Genomic DNA, 18689 nt, shown 5'->3' with positions numbered 1-18689 from the left:
TTCATACTGAATTCAAAACACAGTACTATACTGTTTACTAGAAAGAAAATTAACTATCCCAGCCAAAACCAGAACATAAATCATTTGGACTTGTTGGAAGTGAAAATCTAGCTGAAGTGAAAGCTATGAATTCAGTGCAAATACTGTATTATTGTGTCACACAAAGATGACTGATGGTTTCTTTAGATCTTGGAAGCTGGCTGTACACAGCTGTGAATTTACACAGCTGTCAGCTGCTTTACAAGGCTGAAACAGAAGGACAAAGAATGGGTGTAAAACTCAGATCTGTACTTAAAAAATAGTCTTTGCATCCAGAAGGAGTGAGACATGGGTAGAAATCTGCTGGGGTCAGAGGCACAAGAAATGGGCCCTTATCTGTGGTGCCTGGCTCTGACACTCAAGAGAGCACTGCATTTAGCATAACGTCATGGAGACAGTTTTAAAGTTAAGTAAATAAACGAATAGTGTGAGTGTGTAGGTTGGATAGAGTTTTCTTAAGTCACTGGTGAGAAAGTTAAAGTCTAGGGTTTAAGCTGCATTAGTGAGTAAGAGACAACATGGAGGATTTAGGGTGTTGTCCCTTTCTCCTTCCTTCATCTTCTAAGGCTTGGATAAAGAATTCTGCAGTGCAGCACACAGGTGTCAGGTCATTGGGTCACTAAGAAAAATAACTTACTTGGCATTTGATTATTGGACAAATAGACATATAAAAGACCTTGAAGAGACTCTCTGTTCTCCATCTTGCACCTTTCTATCTTAGTGTATGTAGCTCCTTGTGCTCTGTATATGTGTAATATAGATAAGGAAAGAATAAACAACTAAGCCTGAAGATGAGAAAACAGCTTCTCTCTCATCAGTCTCGGTCCTGGGGAATAAGAACCCAACCACCAGTGTCACCGTGACAGAAATACATGGTCTTCCACTTCGTCAATTCCATTGTGGCCTGTTAATAAGAATTTGGATAGAATCTTGGCAATGTGGTGCACAGCATTCCCCTCGGGATCTCAGTGAAACACTGTATAAATTGTTTGCTTACTTCCTACATTAATTCATACAAGTCAAGGCTTGGATTAGGTGACATACTCTAAAAGACTTTTAGCTCCAAACACCATACAAATCAGGCTGGTTGTTTCAAGGCCACTTGTTAGATGCTCTTGGTGGTGCAGCCCTTACACAAATTGAGACATTTAAGCCTCAAGTGGCTTTAGAACATCCCACACTCCTTAAATAAGCTATTGACGTTTATTGTCCTCTGCCGTTGAGATGAACAGAAGTGGTGCTTCTGCTGGTTCATAGGAGTATGAGGTAGTGCCTCTTCAGAAAACGCTTATGTAGCAGACAGGATTCTGGATCGTTAAAACCAAAAGGCAGTCTATGGATTTAAAATCACAGAATGGCTTGAGTAGGAAAGGGACCTTAGAAACGATCCAGCTCTGGGTTGAAACTGCCATGGGTAGGGATGCCACTTGATTTGGGAAAATGGTGCAAACAGTCTTATGGTGACCAATTAGTGTGGTTAATTCTGTGTGTTGAAGTTTCATGGTAAGTAAATACCAGCAAAATGAAAACTAAATTAAAGACAGCAGCATTTTCTTTCTATGCTGTTGAAAATTCACTGTTGGACAGACCTGCCTGTTAATTCCAACTTGAGTCATAATTCATGACCCATTTTTCACAATGAAAGTTCTGTGGGATTTTTCCCAGCCCTTGTATTTTACTTAAAAATATCCTTCTGGAATTCTCATTTACAAAAATTGTGAAGAAAATTCTTCCCATGTTCCCCCCTTACCTTGAGTAGCCATTGAACAAATGAAGATTTCCCTCTACATCCCTGTCATCCCTGCCTTTTATTTGCAGTCCACTACAGAGCTGTTCCACCAATCCAGCTGTAAATCTGCCCTCTCCTGAAACTTCACTAGTCCTATTATTATACAGGTATTTTTAGCATGTTTAGACTATGGAGTGTAACTTCAAGTGAGAAGAAACTGAACATGGATGCAAGGTCTGAATAAGTAGGTGTATGTGACACTTCCAGTAAAACAGTCACCTCAAATCATCTCCATTTTCTTTGGCTCCCATTTCCAGTTAGGGCATTTGCATTTACCCCAGGTGAATTGCAGCGATCTGTCACAACCACATTGAATTGCCATTTCATGTTTGTACAGGGCTCTTGTGGGGTTGTTTAGTTTGGGAGTGGGTTTTCTTTGAGGTTTGGGGAAGTTTTCTGTTTGGTTTTTGTTGGGGATGTCTTTTTTTTTCTTCTTCCTCACACACCATTAATAGTAAAAATAGTCTCAATCAGGACACCTGACTTGCTAGGGACAGTGTGTACAGAGAGAATTCTCTGCTTTAAGGTTTTGTAGTGCAATTCTCATTCTCTGCCCCTTCCACTGCAGTGGCCACAGATGGAATAACTTCAACAACTTATACACAGCTTTCGGAGACCAGTATCCCTGCTACTACTCTCCAAAGGCATTATCTGCAGTTTTGATGTTTTGCTGCAGACATGTTCAAGTCCTGTCCTCACCAGCAATTGTACCTTCTCTTCATACTGCTTTAAAATGTTTAAAAGCTGTCAGGTGTTGAGTGCTTCATTCCATTTCTGAGTCCAGGGCCAGCAGATCCTCAGGAAATGCATGCAGCTACAGCATGTCTGAGCTGGAATGCTTTGTGACCTACTTCTGTCTCTGAATTCCTCAGGCTGGAAATATGCAGAATTCAACTTTGAAATGTATTTCTTATGGCACTAGAACAAATGCAGTGATTGGATGCTATATACTCAATGGAGTCATTCTACAGTGATGATGGGGATTAAACTGACATCTCACTGCTTCATTTTAGGCATCCTGGTTTCAAGATATGCTGAAGTCTAGCACCTATAAAGGAGATTGGTAAGTAATAAGAAGATCTGCAGGGATCTTGCTTCCTCTGTGTGGTCAGTTATGTTCACCATGTGATCCAATCTGTAATTCCACAAACTCCATTTCTGACAATTTTTTAATTATTTTTCCATCTGAAAATGATGTGGAAAATAATTTTTGTCTTTGTAGTCTTTGTATTTCACGAATTGTGATACAAGCTATGTATTTTTTGCAATACTAAATTTAAATATTGTTTTACAAGATAAACCATTAATATGTTGGTATTTAAAAGCTATGTGAATTTGAAGGAAAAAAAATAACATGCAACTGTCAAATAAAACAACATTAAAATACACAAAACCTTTCTCAGTGCCCTGAATCAGGTGGACTGAGGGCAATCTTAATATGCAGTGATGGTACTCACAAACTGTAGCAGTGTTCACTGCCTTTAACATACTCTCAGAGCAGTGTTTCTCAAGGTGATGCACCAGAAATTGCTTTACAATCTAACTGAGAAACTTAGAGCACTACAGAAATCTAAGGGAATAATATGAAGTTGTTTTTTTTTTTTTTTCATTAAGCTTTAGCCTGGTTTTCAATTTTAAAAAAATCAAGCTGTGACAATGCCAAATAAATTTCTTTGTGCTTCGATTCAACTCCTGCTAGAGCACTGTCCTGCAGAGGGAGATTTATGTTAATACCCTTTTGGTGGGTTCAGACCTCTGTGTCCCAGAAGAAACAGGCCATGCATATTGTTCAAACCTCAAATGGCAGTAAGCGTGGTTTGTAACAAGGTCTAGGATGACCACATTTCATGCACACCCCATGCCTCCACAGAGACTATTATATTGCATATATTCAATATATTGCACTCTCGTCTGTCCATAGTTTACCCTGTGCACACAATGTGCATTAACACTGCTCTCCTCCCCGACAGCCCACATCTATCTTGCTAAAAGCAGGTGACAGCAGTTGGCAGAAGAAGCTTCTGCCCTTGTTGGTTGATGCATTGTTTGAAGCAGTGACAACCTGGACAACAGGACAACTCCCAAGGTAATGGCAGCTCTTGACACTTTTTAGGTGGTAGGGGTCTCAATAAAAAGTCATTCAATAGAAAGACAAGTGTGTGCAAGTAATGGAGATTTAAAATAAAAACCCTGTGCAAAGAAAGAAAAACACAGGAGATCCATTATCAAGCTACTGCTAATGAGAACGTTTTGTTGCTAAGCAACAAAATACCTAAGTAATTATTTGTAATGGATTACCTCTTAGAAAGCTACACTTGCTTCTGTATCAGTCAGTTTGATGATAACCTGGAGATAACCCTCAAAAAAACTGTCTTTAGTACTGGACAAGTATTGCATCAAAAACTTCATAACTGGTATTCCTCATTTACATAACCTTGTTTTTCAGCTGAGGAGCTTGTTGAGTCATGTTTGTGTGGAGCTGCCAAGTCGCTGAGCTGGTCCCAGACAGCTGCAGTCATGCTTCAAAAAGCCGCTTGCTCCTGCTGATGCCGCACAGTTGTGCTGTTCGTGTTTTCTGCAGTACTTTGTGTGGTGCATTCATCCTGACAGAATGAGAGCAGACGGAAGACAACAAAACTGCTTGTCATTCAAAAGCCTGAATAGATGATAACTTTTTAATCTATGCCACCCTGATTCTTTCTGAAGCTTCTCCGTAACTCTTAACTCTTTCAAGTTTTAATGAATGTAGAACTTATAGTTCTCCCCTGGGGAAACTACTGTGTGCACTGGGTCTTAGCATCCCCTCTTCAATATTTTGTTGCCAGCTGTATGTGTTGCTGGAGCAGAAAAAAAAAAATAAATTAACATTATTAACATTAATAAAAAAAAGACACCATCACAGATAAATACTGAATAGATACCTTCAGTTCTTTGTCCTGGTACTTGCTGCTGTATGAAGAGTGTAACAGTGCACAAAATATAACCTGTGAAGTTCACAGGGTGACTGAATGGTTGAGGCTGGCAGGGACCTCTGGGTGTTACCTGGTTCAACCACTGCTCCAGCAGGGTGACCAGGAGCTGGTAGTCCAGGATCACTCCCATACAGCTTTTCAGCATCTCCAAGGATGGAGATACTGCCACCTGTCTGGGCAACCTGTGCCAGTGCTCGGTCACTCTCAAAGGGAAAAGGAGTTTCCTGATGTTCAGAGGGAACCTCCCGTGTTTCAGAGTGTGCCCATTGTCTCTGGTGCTGTTACTGGGCACGCCTGGAAAAACCCTGGATCCATCCTCCTTGCAACTCCCCTGCAGGTGTTTGTGTACATTGGTGAGATCCCCATAGCCTTCTCTTCTCCAGGATGAGCTGCTCCAGTCCCCTTGTGACCTTGGTGACCATTCACTGGACTTTCTCCACTGTGACTGTGTCTGCCTTGTCCTGGGGAGCCTGGCACTCCTGGTCTGGCTTCCCCAGTGCTGAGGGGCAGGATTACCTCCCCTGCCCTGCTGGCAACACTTCTGCTGGTACAACCCAGACACCACTGGCCTTGCCAGAGGGATACATTGCTGTCTTATGTCCGCATCAGGGTCCACCGGGAGCCCCAGGGGCTTTCCTGGTGAACTGCTTCCCAGCTGGGCATTCCCAGCCCATACTGGTGCCTGGGATTGTTCCCTGCTGCGGGACTTGGTTCTTCCCATGCTGAACTGCTTGAGGTTCCCGCCAGCCCCTTTCTCCGGCCTGTCGGGGTCCCTCAGGCCGGCAGCACCGCCTCTGGTGCATCAGCCCAGTCACAGCTCGGTGCCACCAGCAAGGGTCACCATCGCTCAGGTGCTCCCTCATCTGCCCCGCATCCATAGCCTTAATGAAAGCCTGACACAGAACTGGACCCACTACTGACCCCGTAGCTCTTTCCTTAAGCTTCAGCCCATATTTTTCCATGTAATCGTACAGGAAGCTGTGGTGTTACCAAATAAACGTTTTCCGCCACTTCTCAGATAGGTCTTTGATTAAAACACCGCTAGAGCTCTGAGTGAAGGGCACCACACGGCGCTTTGGCGTCCTCCGAACACACTCCGAGCGCTCTGGGCTCCTCTACCCATTGTTCGGGTGTGTGTCAAGGCGCTTCCGCGCACCCTCGGAGCTCTCGCACCCTCCCCTCCGCCATCCCCGCCTCCACTCCCTCAGCCTGGCGGAAGCCCTGCGCGCGCCCCCGGCGCCGACGTACCGCGTTCTCACAGGCTGCGGCGCTTGACAGATAGCCCTACTGACCAATGGACTCTTACAGCGGGCCATTGGGGCGGGCCCTCGCTGCCACCGCGGGGCGGGGCGGTGTTGCTGTCATGGCCGCTGCCGCTGGCGCCGCGTCCCCGGCGGACAAGGAGAGGTACCGTGGGCACGGCTTGTGTGGGCTCGGCTTTTTCGGGGGTTCGTTTGTTTAGGCGTCATTCAGGGCTCGCGAGAAAGAAAACGCGAGCGGAGCAAGGGGTGGTGGTTTAAATCCCTGTGGAGCGAGGGATGATCGTGGTTGAAATTAACTCCGTGTGGGACAAGAGGTGGTGGTGGCACTTGTGTGGCTGGGAAGCCAGTGAGGAGATTGGAATTCTCGGAAAGAACACAGACCTAGCCGGCTCAAAGACGGCAGTAGCAAAGAGTGGGGAAAACCACTGGACAAGAGAAGGAGAAAACAGGAGGAGTTGAGGTGATTTGGGCTGGTCTTTAGAGGCAGCAAGAAACGTGATCCTTGTCATTCTCTTGTCATTCAGCTAATTGGAATCTGCACCATATGTTTTATTAATTTTCCTTATTTTCTTATGCTCTCATAGATCCTTATTCAAATCAATACGGGCCTTCTTCCACATCTCCTCTGCTAGTTGTTTTTTTTAATTATCTAATTAGTATAATTGAGGTTCTTTCACGCTAATCCTGTGTATGTAGTTGACAGGTGTAAATCTATTGAAAAATCTTAAGCAAGTTTCTAAATGCAGTTTTTCAATAGCTTTGATAATTGTACCCAAATCTGGGTTGATGTGTGTGAGAATTGAAAAATAAATAAATAAAATCACAGAACTTAGGTAATAGTATAGTAAAACGTTTTCAGGACATGTTAATTCTTTTCATGGAAATAAGTGTGTTCCAGGTTTCAAAGTTGTAAGAAATAGGCCAAAAGGTTCTGTTTCAGCCTCTTTTTTTTTTTTTTTTTCTCTCAGAATGGGTAGTGCTATACCTTGTACACATAATGCCCCAAACAACAGTGTCATTTAATGTCCACAATAACTCTATCTATAGCATTTTTACTGTGTTTTTTACATATTTACCAAGCAGTCTAGGGAAAATCAATGATTGTTCTAAGCTGCTGTGGGAACTTCTGTGTTGTATCCGTAACATTTATTTTCTGTTTTACTAGGAAATTACTGCATAAGCAATAAGGAGGTCAAGTATCGGAGTTAAGATGAAGCTTGCTTAAACTCACTCTTTTGCCTTCTTAGATTCATCTGCATTTATCCAGCTTATTTGAATAACAAGAAGACAATAGCAGAAGGAAGAAGGATACCTATAGACAAGGTAATTTCATTGGTGGTAGGGAAATAGGGCATTTTGTTTCACTGTGTAGCAGTGTGTAGAGTGCTGGAAAATACATCTCTCTGGTCTTTCCATTCTGCAGTGGTGTGGAAACTACAGTGCATTTGAAGTTAAGCTAGTGCCAGCATGTGAATTTAGTAGGAGAGCCCTGGGCTGAAGTGTTTGCTTTCATGTAAATAGCACCTTGAGCAAGCAGGTGAAGTAATGAGGAACTGAATGCACTCAGTTGCCTGCACAGGTAGTTTGCAGAATTTGAAAGCAACACTGAAAAGAGTAGCTAGCTAATGACTGGGTTCTGGTGACTGTATGAGCCCATACTCTGTGTCCTGTGTATGTCACACACAGGCATGGTAGTTATTGCTGCTTTGAATCTGTCCAGAAATAGTTTTGCGTCATCTCACTCATTTATAATAATTTTAGCAAGCAGTTCTGGGAATGTAAAAGGCTTTCCTTACTGCTTAAGGTTTGGGGGTTTTTTTAAATCTTTCTTGAGTATGCAAGTTGCCAGTCAAAGAATGGGATCTGTTCTACCTATGGGAAGAATCTGCTGCCCTGTGGATAAAAATTTTGTGGTTTTTTTCCTCCCTCAGTCCTTGTTGTAAGTTTGCTGTTGCTGATTCACAGCTTTTAGTATCTCTGTACATACAATAACTGTTAATTCATTTCAATTACTTTTTCTAAGCAATTCTTTAACTTGCTTCCCTATCCTACTGAATTCTCTCATCTGTTTTCTGATGTCTTAGCTCTTTTTTTTTTCCTTTTTTTTTTCCTTTTTTTAATTTATTTTAATGTTTCCTAAACCACAGCAGCACTGACAGATGACTTCTACACTAGATTTGTATCTTCTCTTTCCCTATCAGCTTTTCCTAGTTACTGAGTGTAGGGTGGGAAACTGGTAAGTATTTTTATATAGGCAGTTCGTAGTTGAAGCTAATTAATTTTAACACGTTGTTTCAACAGGCTGTTGAAAATCCCACATCTACAGAAATCCAGGATGTATGTGCAGCAGTAGGATTCAACGTGTTATTAGAGGTAATTAAAAAAAAAGTCCCCACATACAAAAAAACCCAAATTTGTTATGTGTCTCTTCTTTCATTATATCTTTCTTTATAACATGTTGTTCAGAAGGTTTTTTATTAGCTTTGCTTGCTTTATATGATAACTGCCCATAATCATAAAGTAAATGTTGGAAAACTGATGCAAGTCAGGAATACCTCAGATGTCTCAAACAGTGTGACTTTTAAAGCTTATAAAACCATTACATCTGTTTTACCATCCTTCTTAGATGGCTTTCCTGGATGCTTAAAAGTGTTTCAGAATAAAAACTGTTTTTGCAAGCTGCAACTCTGCAAATTAAGCTTTTAAAAAGGAATGTTTTTAATGGAAGGTAATGACCTTTGCAATGAGTCTTGTATAGGAATAGGACTCTGATAATTGAAATCTTCATCGTCCTTTGGAGTTAGGTTTCAGCCAGAGAATGTTAGCTTTTTATTGCAGTATATGCTTGCTTTTTAGTTTATTGGTTACTTTTTCCTCAGGGAATGAGTCTGGATGTCCAGAGAGGTAACTTCACAAGTTATTAGCTGAAGTAATTATTAATTCAGAATTAATTATTAATTTAGAATGGTGTTGTTTTTACTAAGAATAATATAGGTTCTCATCCAGAAGTACCCAAAAACCTGGTCTCAAAAATCACTTTGTTTTTCAGAAGTATCTGAACAGTGCACACCATCTGTACTGAGAAACCTGTGATGTTTCATCAAGAATGAAGGCTGTAATTAGCCAAAAGCAGTGACTGTGACCTATCAGTTGCTATCCCTAGGTGTCCAGAAGGGTTTGTAGCAGTGGAGATAAAACAGAAACCTGGGCCCCTGTGGTCCAACCCACTGGGGATGTAAAATGGTCCCTGTAACAGCTTGCTTACAAAATTGCTCAGTTGTTTTCAGCGGTGCCTCTGAAACATTTGTGTCTTCCAATGCACATTATAATACATTTCTCCTTTTGTATGACAGAAAAACAAGATGTATCCCAGAGAGTGGAACAGAGATGTGCAGTACAGAGGTAGAGTAAGAATCCAGCTCAAACAAGATGATGGCAACCCGTGTTTGCCTCAGTTTCCAACACGTGAGTAGAGTTGCCTGGGTTTTGGTATTTCACCTGTTAATAAACCAGAAAGGCTTGGTTTATTTTATGTTAACAGCCTGTTTAATGAGTTTTAACTATTATAAATCCTGCAATTTAACTTTAAATCTTGTTGTCTGTATAAGTCAACAAAATTAAGTTGTGAGCATTGAGTAAAGTTTGTAAAATGCTGTTGCCTTTGATTCTGCTGCTTCTGCAGAAGTGTCATTGGAGGGGTTTGAAGGCAATGTTGTGTGATTGCTGTGTTGAACAATGCATCTGTTTAGTTTCAGCTTACTGCTTTGTTGACATTTAAAACAGTTTAATGCGTAAATGGCTAAATTCACTATTTTTTTTAGGGTACATACATCATCTGGGCATCAGAGTGGATGCTAAATTGATAAAACACAATACTGAGTTCAAATGAGTTTTCCATTGGCCATTTTCATAAATTAACAATGAAGTGGCTGCCCTTAACTAATAGGAATTATTAATCTTGAATGACAGTTTAATCTTTTGCATTTTATCTGAAGATGAATCCCTGTATAAAAGAGAAACAGTATATATCTTAAGGAAAGAGCCAGAAGAATGTTGGGTGTACAGTAGCATAAGCGTGCTGACAGAGGGAGATGATTTAAAACCAGAGTCCTGTTGGAACGCAGCAATGCCTTTCTGAAAATGCATGTAGCTTTTGTCTGATCATTCTGTCTCCAATGTTCTGGGCCAGTAGGAGGTAGAGGGAAAGAGTAGCAGGAAGCATGTAGATTCTTTGGAGATTGTCAGGTTATGTGGCTTTTCCAGTCTGCTGTGACATTATCAGTCCTCCACTTTTTTCTTTCCCCCAAGAATTTTACACAAGCTGCTTTCTGTACTGGGGGAGGAAGCAGATCTCCTAGGCTTTATATCCGTTGGTAACATAGCAGGCGTGCATTGACCCCTCCCTGTATTTTAGGTAAATCAGTGATGCTGTATGCTGCAGAAACCATTCCCAAACTGAAAACAAGAACTCAGAAGATGGGAGGTAGCGATCAAAGCCTTCAGCAAGGAGAGGGAGGCAAGAAAGGTAAAGGGAAGAAAAAGAAATAAATTGGTATCTGGAGTCCCTGTTGCTTTGCATAGTTGTACTTAAAACAAGTGCAGATGGACACCGTGCAGCAACTTGGAAATGAAGCAAGAAATTAAGGGGTGAAGCTGAGTAGAACTGCCTGCTTTTCTTAGAACTGAAATGCATGTAACTGCTTTGCATCTTTGTAACAATAAATCTCTTTTCACACATTACCTCCAAGTCTGACTTTAGCACTCGCATTAAAAGTGGAAGAACATAAGCCAATAGGGTGGGTGGGAGAATTATTTTTTCCCAAAAGAAATACACACCTTTTGAAATCTGGTTGCCTTAGTAAGCCATATATTTATGATAGTGAAGCAACTGTCTTAGTTCTGTGCTATTCTGTATTAGGAAGAAATTCTTCACCATGAGGGTAGTGGAGGCACAGATTGTACAGACAAGCTGTGAATGCCCCATTCCTGGAAGTGTTCAAGCCCAGGCTGGATGGGACTTTGAGCAACCTAACTGTTGTGGTTTCATCCCAGCTGGCAACTATGCACCATCTAGCTCCTCCCTCACTCCCCACCCTCTGGGATGTGAGGAAGGATAATCAGGAAAGAAAAAGACTGTGGTTGTAGGTAAGAACAGTTTAATAATTTAAACTAAATAAAATTCAATAATGCAATTGAAAGTGATTATAATAAAATATAATTACATCACAGCTTTTTTTAAGAAGAGGAAAAAAAATGAAAACAAGTGATGAGCAATATAATTATTCACTACCTGCTGACTGATGCCCAGCCCATGCCCAGCAGTGATCAGCCCCTCCTGGCCAATTTCCCCCCTATTTATATACTGGACATGCTAATCTATGATATGGAATATCCCTTTTGCCAGCTTGGGTCACCTGTCCTGGCAGCTTGCCACATACCTCCTCACTGGTAGGGTGTAGGTCACTGAAAAGTCCTGGGTTTAAGATAAGCACTGCTCGGGAACAAGCAGAACACCTGTGTGTTACCAGCATTATTCTCAACACTAAATCCAAAATATAGCTGCTGGGAAGAAAATTAACTGGATTGCAACTGAAATCAGGATAGGAGGCACCCCTTATTCCATATAATTTCTATAATGCCAAGTCTCAGTTCCCAAAACCCCGTCACTTTCTCTTTTTTTGGTACATACACACACACAGACAACATTCCCTTAAATTATGGATCATCCCTATGGAAGTCCATTGAGTTCATGAGTTCATTGAGTCACTGAGTGCATGACCCTGGGCTCCACCTGTCAGAACCAGTTTTTAGGCAGGAAAGAAGGTGTGTGGTGTTGGACTGTTGCATGTGGAAAGCAGCTCTAAATCCATCATTGCTGTGCTCACGGTTCCATCAAAGTTCAGTCTGCATTAATGTGTGATCAAAAGGGAGCTGGGGTCAGAGCCCCACATCCAGCACAGCACAGACAAGCACCACAAGGTGGCCAATGTGGTGATGGGCACAGGGCCATCATAGAGTGATAATTCACACTCTTACACAGTAATTAATTTCATGCAGGTCCCTGAGCAAAAGCAATCCCAGGATGGGTTTACCTTTGTCTGTGGTAGGGATAACTCAGACTCTTTTCCCCAGCATGTTTTTAATGTTCATTGCAGGAACTTTATCTCATTGTACAACGAGCAAGAGTTCAGACTGGGTCACACCAGGCCGATGGGCGATCCCTAGGTGTTGACTGACTAGGTGGCCTTTGCTAAACATGCACGCCAGGGTGTGAAGTTCCCACCACCCACTGCTGTCAGTGTGGTCTTTTACCATCCATTGCATCATTTGATCCTTCCAGAGGCTGGTGCATGACAGGGAATGTGATATTCCCACTCAGTGCCATGCTCTTTGGCCCAAGAGTGTATGAGGTTGCTTTGGAAATGAATCCCATTGTCTGACTCAATTATTTCTGGTGTACTGTGCCCCCGTAAGAGCTGCTTTTCAAGACCTACAACAATGGTGTGGTAGAAAGGGTGTTTCCAGCCATCCAGTGGAATGGCTCACATCCACTGTGAGCACATGGCTCTTGCTTTGGTAGATTTGGGGGACTGATACACTCGAGCTGCCTGGCCCCCTCATATTGACATCTTATCCATCATCCTTCATAACAGAAAGGCTTTAACTGTTTAGCTTAATCACACTGCCTGTTTCACATCCATGGAAAACCTCTGTGACAGTGTCCATGCTCAAGTCCACCCCTCAAACACAGCATCAGTTTTTAGCCAACACATGGACCCTGCCCATGTCGCCCCATGATTCATTCCAGAGTGATGTTGGATTCTGCAGAAAAGGACTGTCTGCGTGCACACACACATCCCTCCTGCTCTCTTTTCACTATTAGGGATAATTCTTGTCTTTCAGTGTGAGCAGGATGCAGATTCTCTAAAACAGAAATGTTTAGGAGAGGAAGTCCTGTGTTCTAAGGCTGTAATTGACCATGGACATAATACAAATGTCTTCAGTGTTTGGGTTTTTTTCTGCTGATGTAAGAGTTTATTCAAACTATCTTTAGAGTGTCTGGCCTAAATTTTGAGAAGTTAGTTAAATGGTATCCCTGTGAGCTGTCAAAATCCCATCAGGTACAAAATGTGGAAAGAGATGCTACATGAAAAGGGTTTTTTGCAGCGGGAAACAACTGGACATGGTTAGAGGTTGTTAAGGCACATCCACTCTAGGGAAGTGCTACAGTCAGTTTCAAAATGAGGAAAAATACCAGAAGTGGAAGATGCACCTGTGATAGAAAGACCATAATTGCCCACAGATTATTAGGCTTAAATTATTCCTGGATTTTGCTGAGCCATGAGTAATTTTTCTGCAACTTTAAATAAAGTGAGAGCTCTGTGAAAATTGATTGGTACGCGGTAACTCATCTTCATGATGTGAACTGAAGGAGGATGACTCCAGCCAAATTATGATCACGTTATGGTTAACTTTTGTAAATCAGATCTTTAGACTGCAGACAGCTGAAAAATGTGGAGATTAAGTCTTGTGGGATATAATTTATTGTGGTCTGAAATTAAATACCTTCAGAAATGTCTGAGCTGTGTGTATAGGAAAGAATCTTAGTGGCATTGCTTATCAAACTTTCCTGATCTAAGAACCCAAAATAATAGCTATTTTAAAGTCTAGGGATCTTGCAAGGAAAGACAAGAAAGACTTCTGAAAAAGGTAATATTGAGCTCAAATACATAAAAATGTAAATAAGTCAAATTAACAAAGAAAACTTTGTGGGTATTTTGGGTAAAGTTTACCTTAATTTTTTAAAAGTCCTGCTAAGAAATCAGAAGACCACTACCATTAGGAAGTTGAAAACTGAGTTCTCTAACTCCTATCTGCTTATCCTGCCATCATTAAATGGGACTGTTTTGCTTTTTCTAATTTCTAGCTTTAGACTAATTATATTATATAAGCAATATTTGTTCCTAAATGAGGCAGCACAAAGTTAAACAGAACTACCCTTTTCCTGAAAAAGTTTATAAACTAGACTTTCATTTCTGTATTTTAATAAACTGGGTTCCTTGGAGGACTAAAAACAAGCAGCTCTAGACCATCTCAGTTCTTCCTCGGTTAAGAGATATGCCTCATTTCTGGAAACAGGCAAAATCTTACAGACTGTTGTGGGACTGGGAGAATATATATATTAAAATATATATAAATATAAGATACAGAAATATCGAAACTTTTAGTCTGAATGCTGTGAATAAATTTAGTTATTATTTTATTTTTGAGGGGGAAACTGGGTGATAATGAATGTCCTTTTTATTCCACCTGCCTTGCGTCTACACTTTTCTGTGAGGTTTTACTTATGCAGCATTATTGCTAGAAAGACACTGGTCCGAGATTTCCTGTAGGTGGCAACAGCAACAAAGGAAGGCATGCATCCATGAGTGGGAATTTAGCATCCAGGACAGGAGGAATATGGATAATAAACTAGTGTTCCAGTCTAGCTCTTTAAAAGTACATGTCTGTTATTTCCCTATACAGTTTTCTAGGTACCTAGGAAAAAATGAAACATTTGAAAGAGACATATGAGCTCAAAATCCTTATAACAATCCTTACAACAATTTCTGTGTCAGGAATGGAAGTTAACATTGATATTGAGCATCAGGGAGGGGTGGTGATGCAGGCAATCAATAACAGAATTACTAAAAGTGAGAATTCAGCACTGCGGTGAGATAGGTGGTTTATTCTTTCAGATGTATAGCATGCAGCTGCTATAGCAGAAGCACAACCATAATAACTCAATTCTTAATGTAAACACAGGAACTTTAAAAGGTAATTTTTTTGTGTTTTGTCCAGTGACAATAATATGTAACCATATGTAGTTGTCAGAGTTCAGCCATGAAGTAACTTTGCAAAAACAGCTGGTCTTAAAAAAACTTGCTTGTATGTACATCCTGTTCCTTTCATGTGTTTAAGAGAAACTTTTAGCCACAACTCCCTTTTGGGGCACATATACCTGTGGGATATTTTTAAGTGCTCTATTTGGGAGCATGAGAGATGATGGATCCTTTGATTCCTTCTCTGGAGCTACACATGCATTGAAATGGAATGGGATATACTATTTGAGTTGGAAGTGACCTAAAATGATCATCCAAACCAACTGCCTGACCACTTCAGGGCTGACCAACAGCTCAAGTACACTACTAAGGGTATTGTCTCAATGCCTCAACATTGACAGGCTTGGGGCATTGACCACTCTTTCTAGGAAACCTTTCCCAAGGTCTGAGCACCCTCTGGGTAAAGAAATTCTTTCCAGTGTCAAATCAGAACTTCCCCTGGCACAGCTTTTATGTATTCCCACATATTCTGTCACTGGACACCAGTTATTTAGCTTCTTCTTGTTATAGACTGGCCTTTGTGGGGTTATTTTCTCTCTTAGGATAAGAGAAATAAGAAAATAACTCCTTTGAAAAAGTTTTTATCTTTTTATTTTCCCCTAAATAAAAAGATAATTTATTATTATTATTATTAAATAATTAGATTTATTATTATAATGATTAATAGTAATAAATAATTAAATACCCCTTGCCATAGTGGCTATGTTAGGGAGATGGGAAGAAATGAACAAGACTTTGGTAGTTTGGGATCTGGGAAAGAGCAGGGGACATTCCAGGTAGGAACAGAGTAGCCTGAACTGTGGTGCCATTTCCTATGAAATAGCATGTGTGCCTCTTTTTATCTGTCAAGATTTGGAGGTTCTGTGTGATGTAGTTTTTTTGGGTTTTGTCTGTTTGCTTCTAAAGTAGCAGAACTTAGACATGTCTAAGAAGTCTTTAAGTATTCTCTTCCTGCAAAGATGCAGTAATACAAAATACAAAGTTTTGTGGAATTCCATAGCCTCAGCAAAGGTGTCAACTACACAGCATTCCAAAGTATGCTAAATTCAAAGTTCATCTTCAATTGTTTTTACTTGACTAGTTCATGAGTTCATGTGGTCATCTAAAGATTTTTTGCCACAGAATCTTTTGTTTCTGTACCAGGAAGAAACAAAATTTTCAAAAAGCTGTACCAATGTGGTTGCACAACTGAGGACTTCCTTAGTAGCCCTGGGTTTTAATTCCTCAAGTACTGTTTCGTTCCATCACACTGGATGTAGAAGTTTCCTAGAAGACAAGATGTTCATCATATTTGTCAGGTGCCCTTTACAGAAAATCAGTCTCTCTTGACCTACAAGGATTTGTGGTTTTGTTCTTTAAAAACTCCATTCTTCCTCCATTGCAGAAGGAAACTATTGTTTATGGAATATGAAGTGGGGGAAGAAGGTGACTAAGGAATTAGTCATAAAAAATTTAACTGATTCTCAGATTATTTAGAAAGAGTTGGCAAGACTGGAATGCAAGCTCAAGAAACTTACTTTTACTTGTCAAATTAAAAGTAGTGAGGGTTTGACCTGACAAATACTGGTCACATCTTCCACTACTTACACAAATTTCTATGCTTTGTTAATTGGCTTGCTCTGGTTTGAAGAGTTTTCATTATTTTATCACTAGTGGTGATGTTATCATTCCAGAGGAGGTTATGTTTTCCTGAACTTATTTTCCTTTTTTTCTGAATTTGGAAAGGAGTCAGAGTAGATGAAATGTCCTATAAACAGTGGCAACAGAAGTCTTAAGTGTAACACCACTGCCAATAACTATTCAGGATTGTTTGTTGAGGTCATTTATGGAAAACCAGGAAACCCAGAGGAGAGGGAAAACTTCAAAATCATTACAGTCTTAGCTTACAGTCCTTCCTCTCTGTTTCTAGAGAACCTAGACCTTGATGATTCCTTAGGTAAGCCAGGCTACAAAGCCTATGTAACCAGATGCTCGTGGTGCTCACGGTTGGGAGGAGTTCTGCATCCCAAACTCTTCTGCAAGGGCCTGATGCTCTAAAATCTGCTTGGCTGCACCCTCAGATTGGCATGAAGCAGAGGCACTTCCTTTGTAGTTTAAGAGGTTTCTACTGGTTTCACAGTAATGAACTTCGGGGAGGAGAAAAAAAAATGAAAACCCTGTAAAGACCTTCAGCCTTCCTAAAGTAGCCAGGTTTTCACCGTTGAGGTATAAGGTTCTTAAGAAATACTGAGGCATCATAGCGGTCCCATAATAATCTCTTTATTTGTGTCCATTTTTATTTAGCACATTACAACTTCAGCAAAGGCATGGAGCAGATGTGTGTACCAACATTTGCACATAAATGTTTTCAAGACACAAATAAAAGCACTGATCTGCGGGGCTAGCCCAGCAGAATTACTTGCAGGAAAGGATAACTTGCTGCAGAAATTCAGTCATTTCTACTTGCATCAAGGCAAAAAACCAAGAGCAACTTCTGTTATACAAGAGACTGTAGTTCTAATTCAAGTAGAAATCTGACAAAAGAGCTCTGATTGTATGTGCTGGTAATATCAAGTTGGTAAAGACAAGAAGTTGATTTAAAGCCTTTCAAGTTCTGAGAGAGATGCAAGGGACTGTTTTAACACTTACCTAAAATCTACTTAGAATGTTTTATCCCCATTAATAACAGTGGAAGAACTGTTGAGTAGCATAGGAAATGAAAAATAAATCCTGTCTCTACTACAGACGTCATTAGGCTTGTAAAGTCTAAAATTTACCATAAGCTTTTAGATAAGTAGTGCTTTGCACTGAAATCAAATAGTCTACTAAGAATCCTCATTTATTTTTTTCTAGTTGCTTCTAATCTCAAGAAGCGAAACTAAATTACAGTGGCCATGTGAGTGTTTTACATACAGCTGATAGAGCTTAAAACACAGGACTAAGTTTTAGTAAGGCTTACAAGAAAGTCCAGTGGGTTTAAGACAGAAGACGACAAGAAATTAAACCAGTTAAATGGTGATACACTTCAAACTTTTATCTTGCTTAAAATCTAGAACTTTGCTATAAACTTTATCCTCTTCAACATATCCCCTCCTAACAAAAAGTTGTCAAGGAATGATTAGCTGCAGAATTTTGCATTTTTTCTTAAAATGACAAACTGCATGCTGTCCTACAGTACATGAGGTACAGCAGGTCTTGTATGTCCCTGTCCAAGCTGCCAGCCCCAAGGGCTATGTTTTCCAGCTCAAACCTTAAAATGTTTTCTTTCATGACACTTTTACATCCCCTCTTATAAAACATACGTCTCCAGGTTAAAAATTTACCTGCTGTGCTGCACTGTGTGCTTCACTCTTTTGCAGTTCTTGCACCTGAAAATTTACAATGAATGTTTATGCAGAAGAATGTTCATACTTTGAGAAGCCCTCAAAACTTTACTTTAAGATTAAGTCTTTGGAATTCAAGATTGTGGACTGGAAATAATTTTTTGTCCTATCAAAAGCTTAAGATTCTTTCTGTATGTTCTGTGAGCTCAGAACTGCCATAGTATTACTCTAGGCTTTAAGGAATGGAGATGAAAACAGGGAAATTTCAGTAATTTGTGCCTAAATAATTAATGTAATTGTTTTTGTTCAAAATACTGCAGTGTGAAAGAGTACAGATGCAAATCCAAGAAAAAAAAAATTATATTGACTGTAAAAAAACCCTTTATTCTCTTAGCAACTTTGGTTGCGCTCTTACTGATTGGTCAGGAATATATCAAGTAACA

At 40.4% G+C, this 18689-nt stretch overlaps 1 protein-coding gene across 1 annotated transcript; it reads left to right on the top strand.

Moving 5' to 3' along the window:
• The first annotated feature begins 6125 nt into the window (after window positions 1-6125).
• Window positions 6126-10802, top strand: SRP19 (signal recognition particle 19). The gene is made up of 5 exons (XM_058827902.1): window positions 6126-6207; window positions 7310-7385; window positions 8364-8435; window positions 9416-9527; window positions 10477-10802. Exons 1-5 carry the CDS (start codon window positions 6164-6166, stop codon window positions 10608-10610), a joined length of 438 nt encoding a protein of 145 aa, XP_058683885.1. The 5' UTR covers window positions 6126-6163; the 3' UTR covers window positions 10611-10802.
• Window positions 10803-18689: the final 7887 nt, after the last annotated feature.

The sequence above is a fragment of the Poecile atricapillus genome, chromosome Z, assembly GCF_030490865.1.
Source record: "Poecile atricapillus isolate bPoeAtr1 chromosome Z, bPoeAtr1.hap1, whole genome shotgun sequence".
NCBI lineage: Eukaryota > Metazoa > Chordata > Aves > Passeriformes > Paridae > Poecile > Poecile atricapillus.
This window is presented reverse-complemented; position numbering and strand designations above follow the sequence as displayed.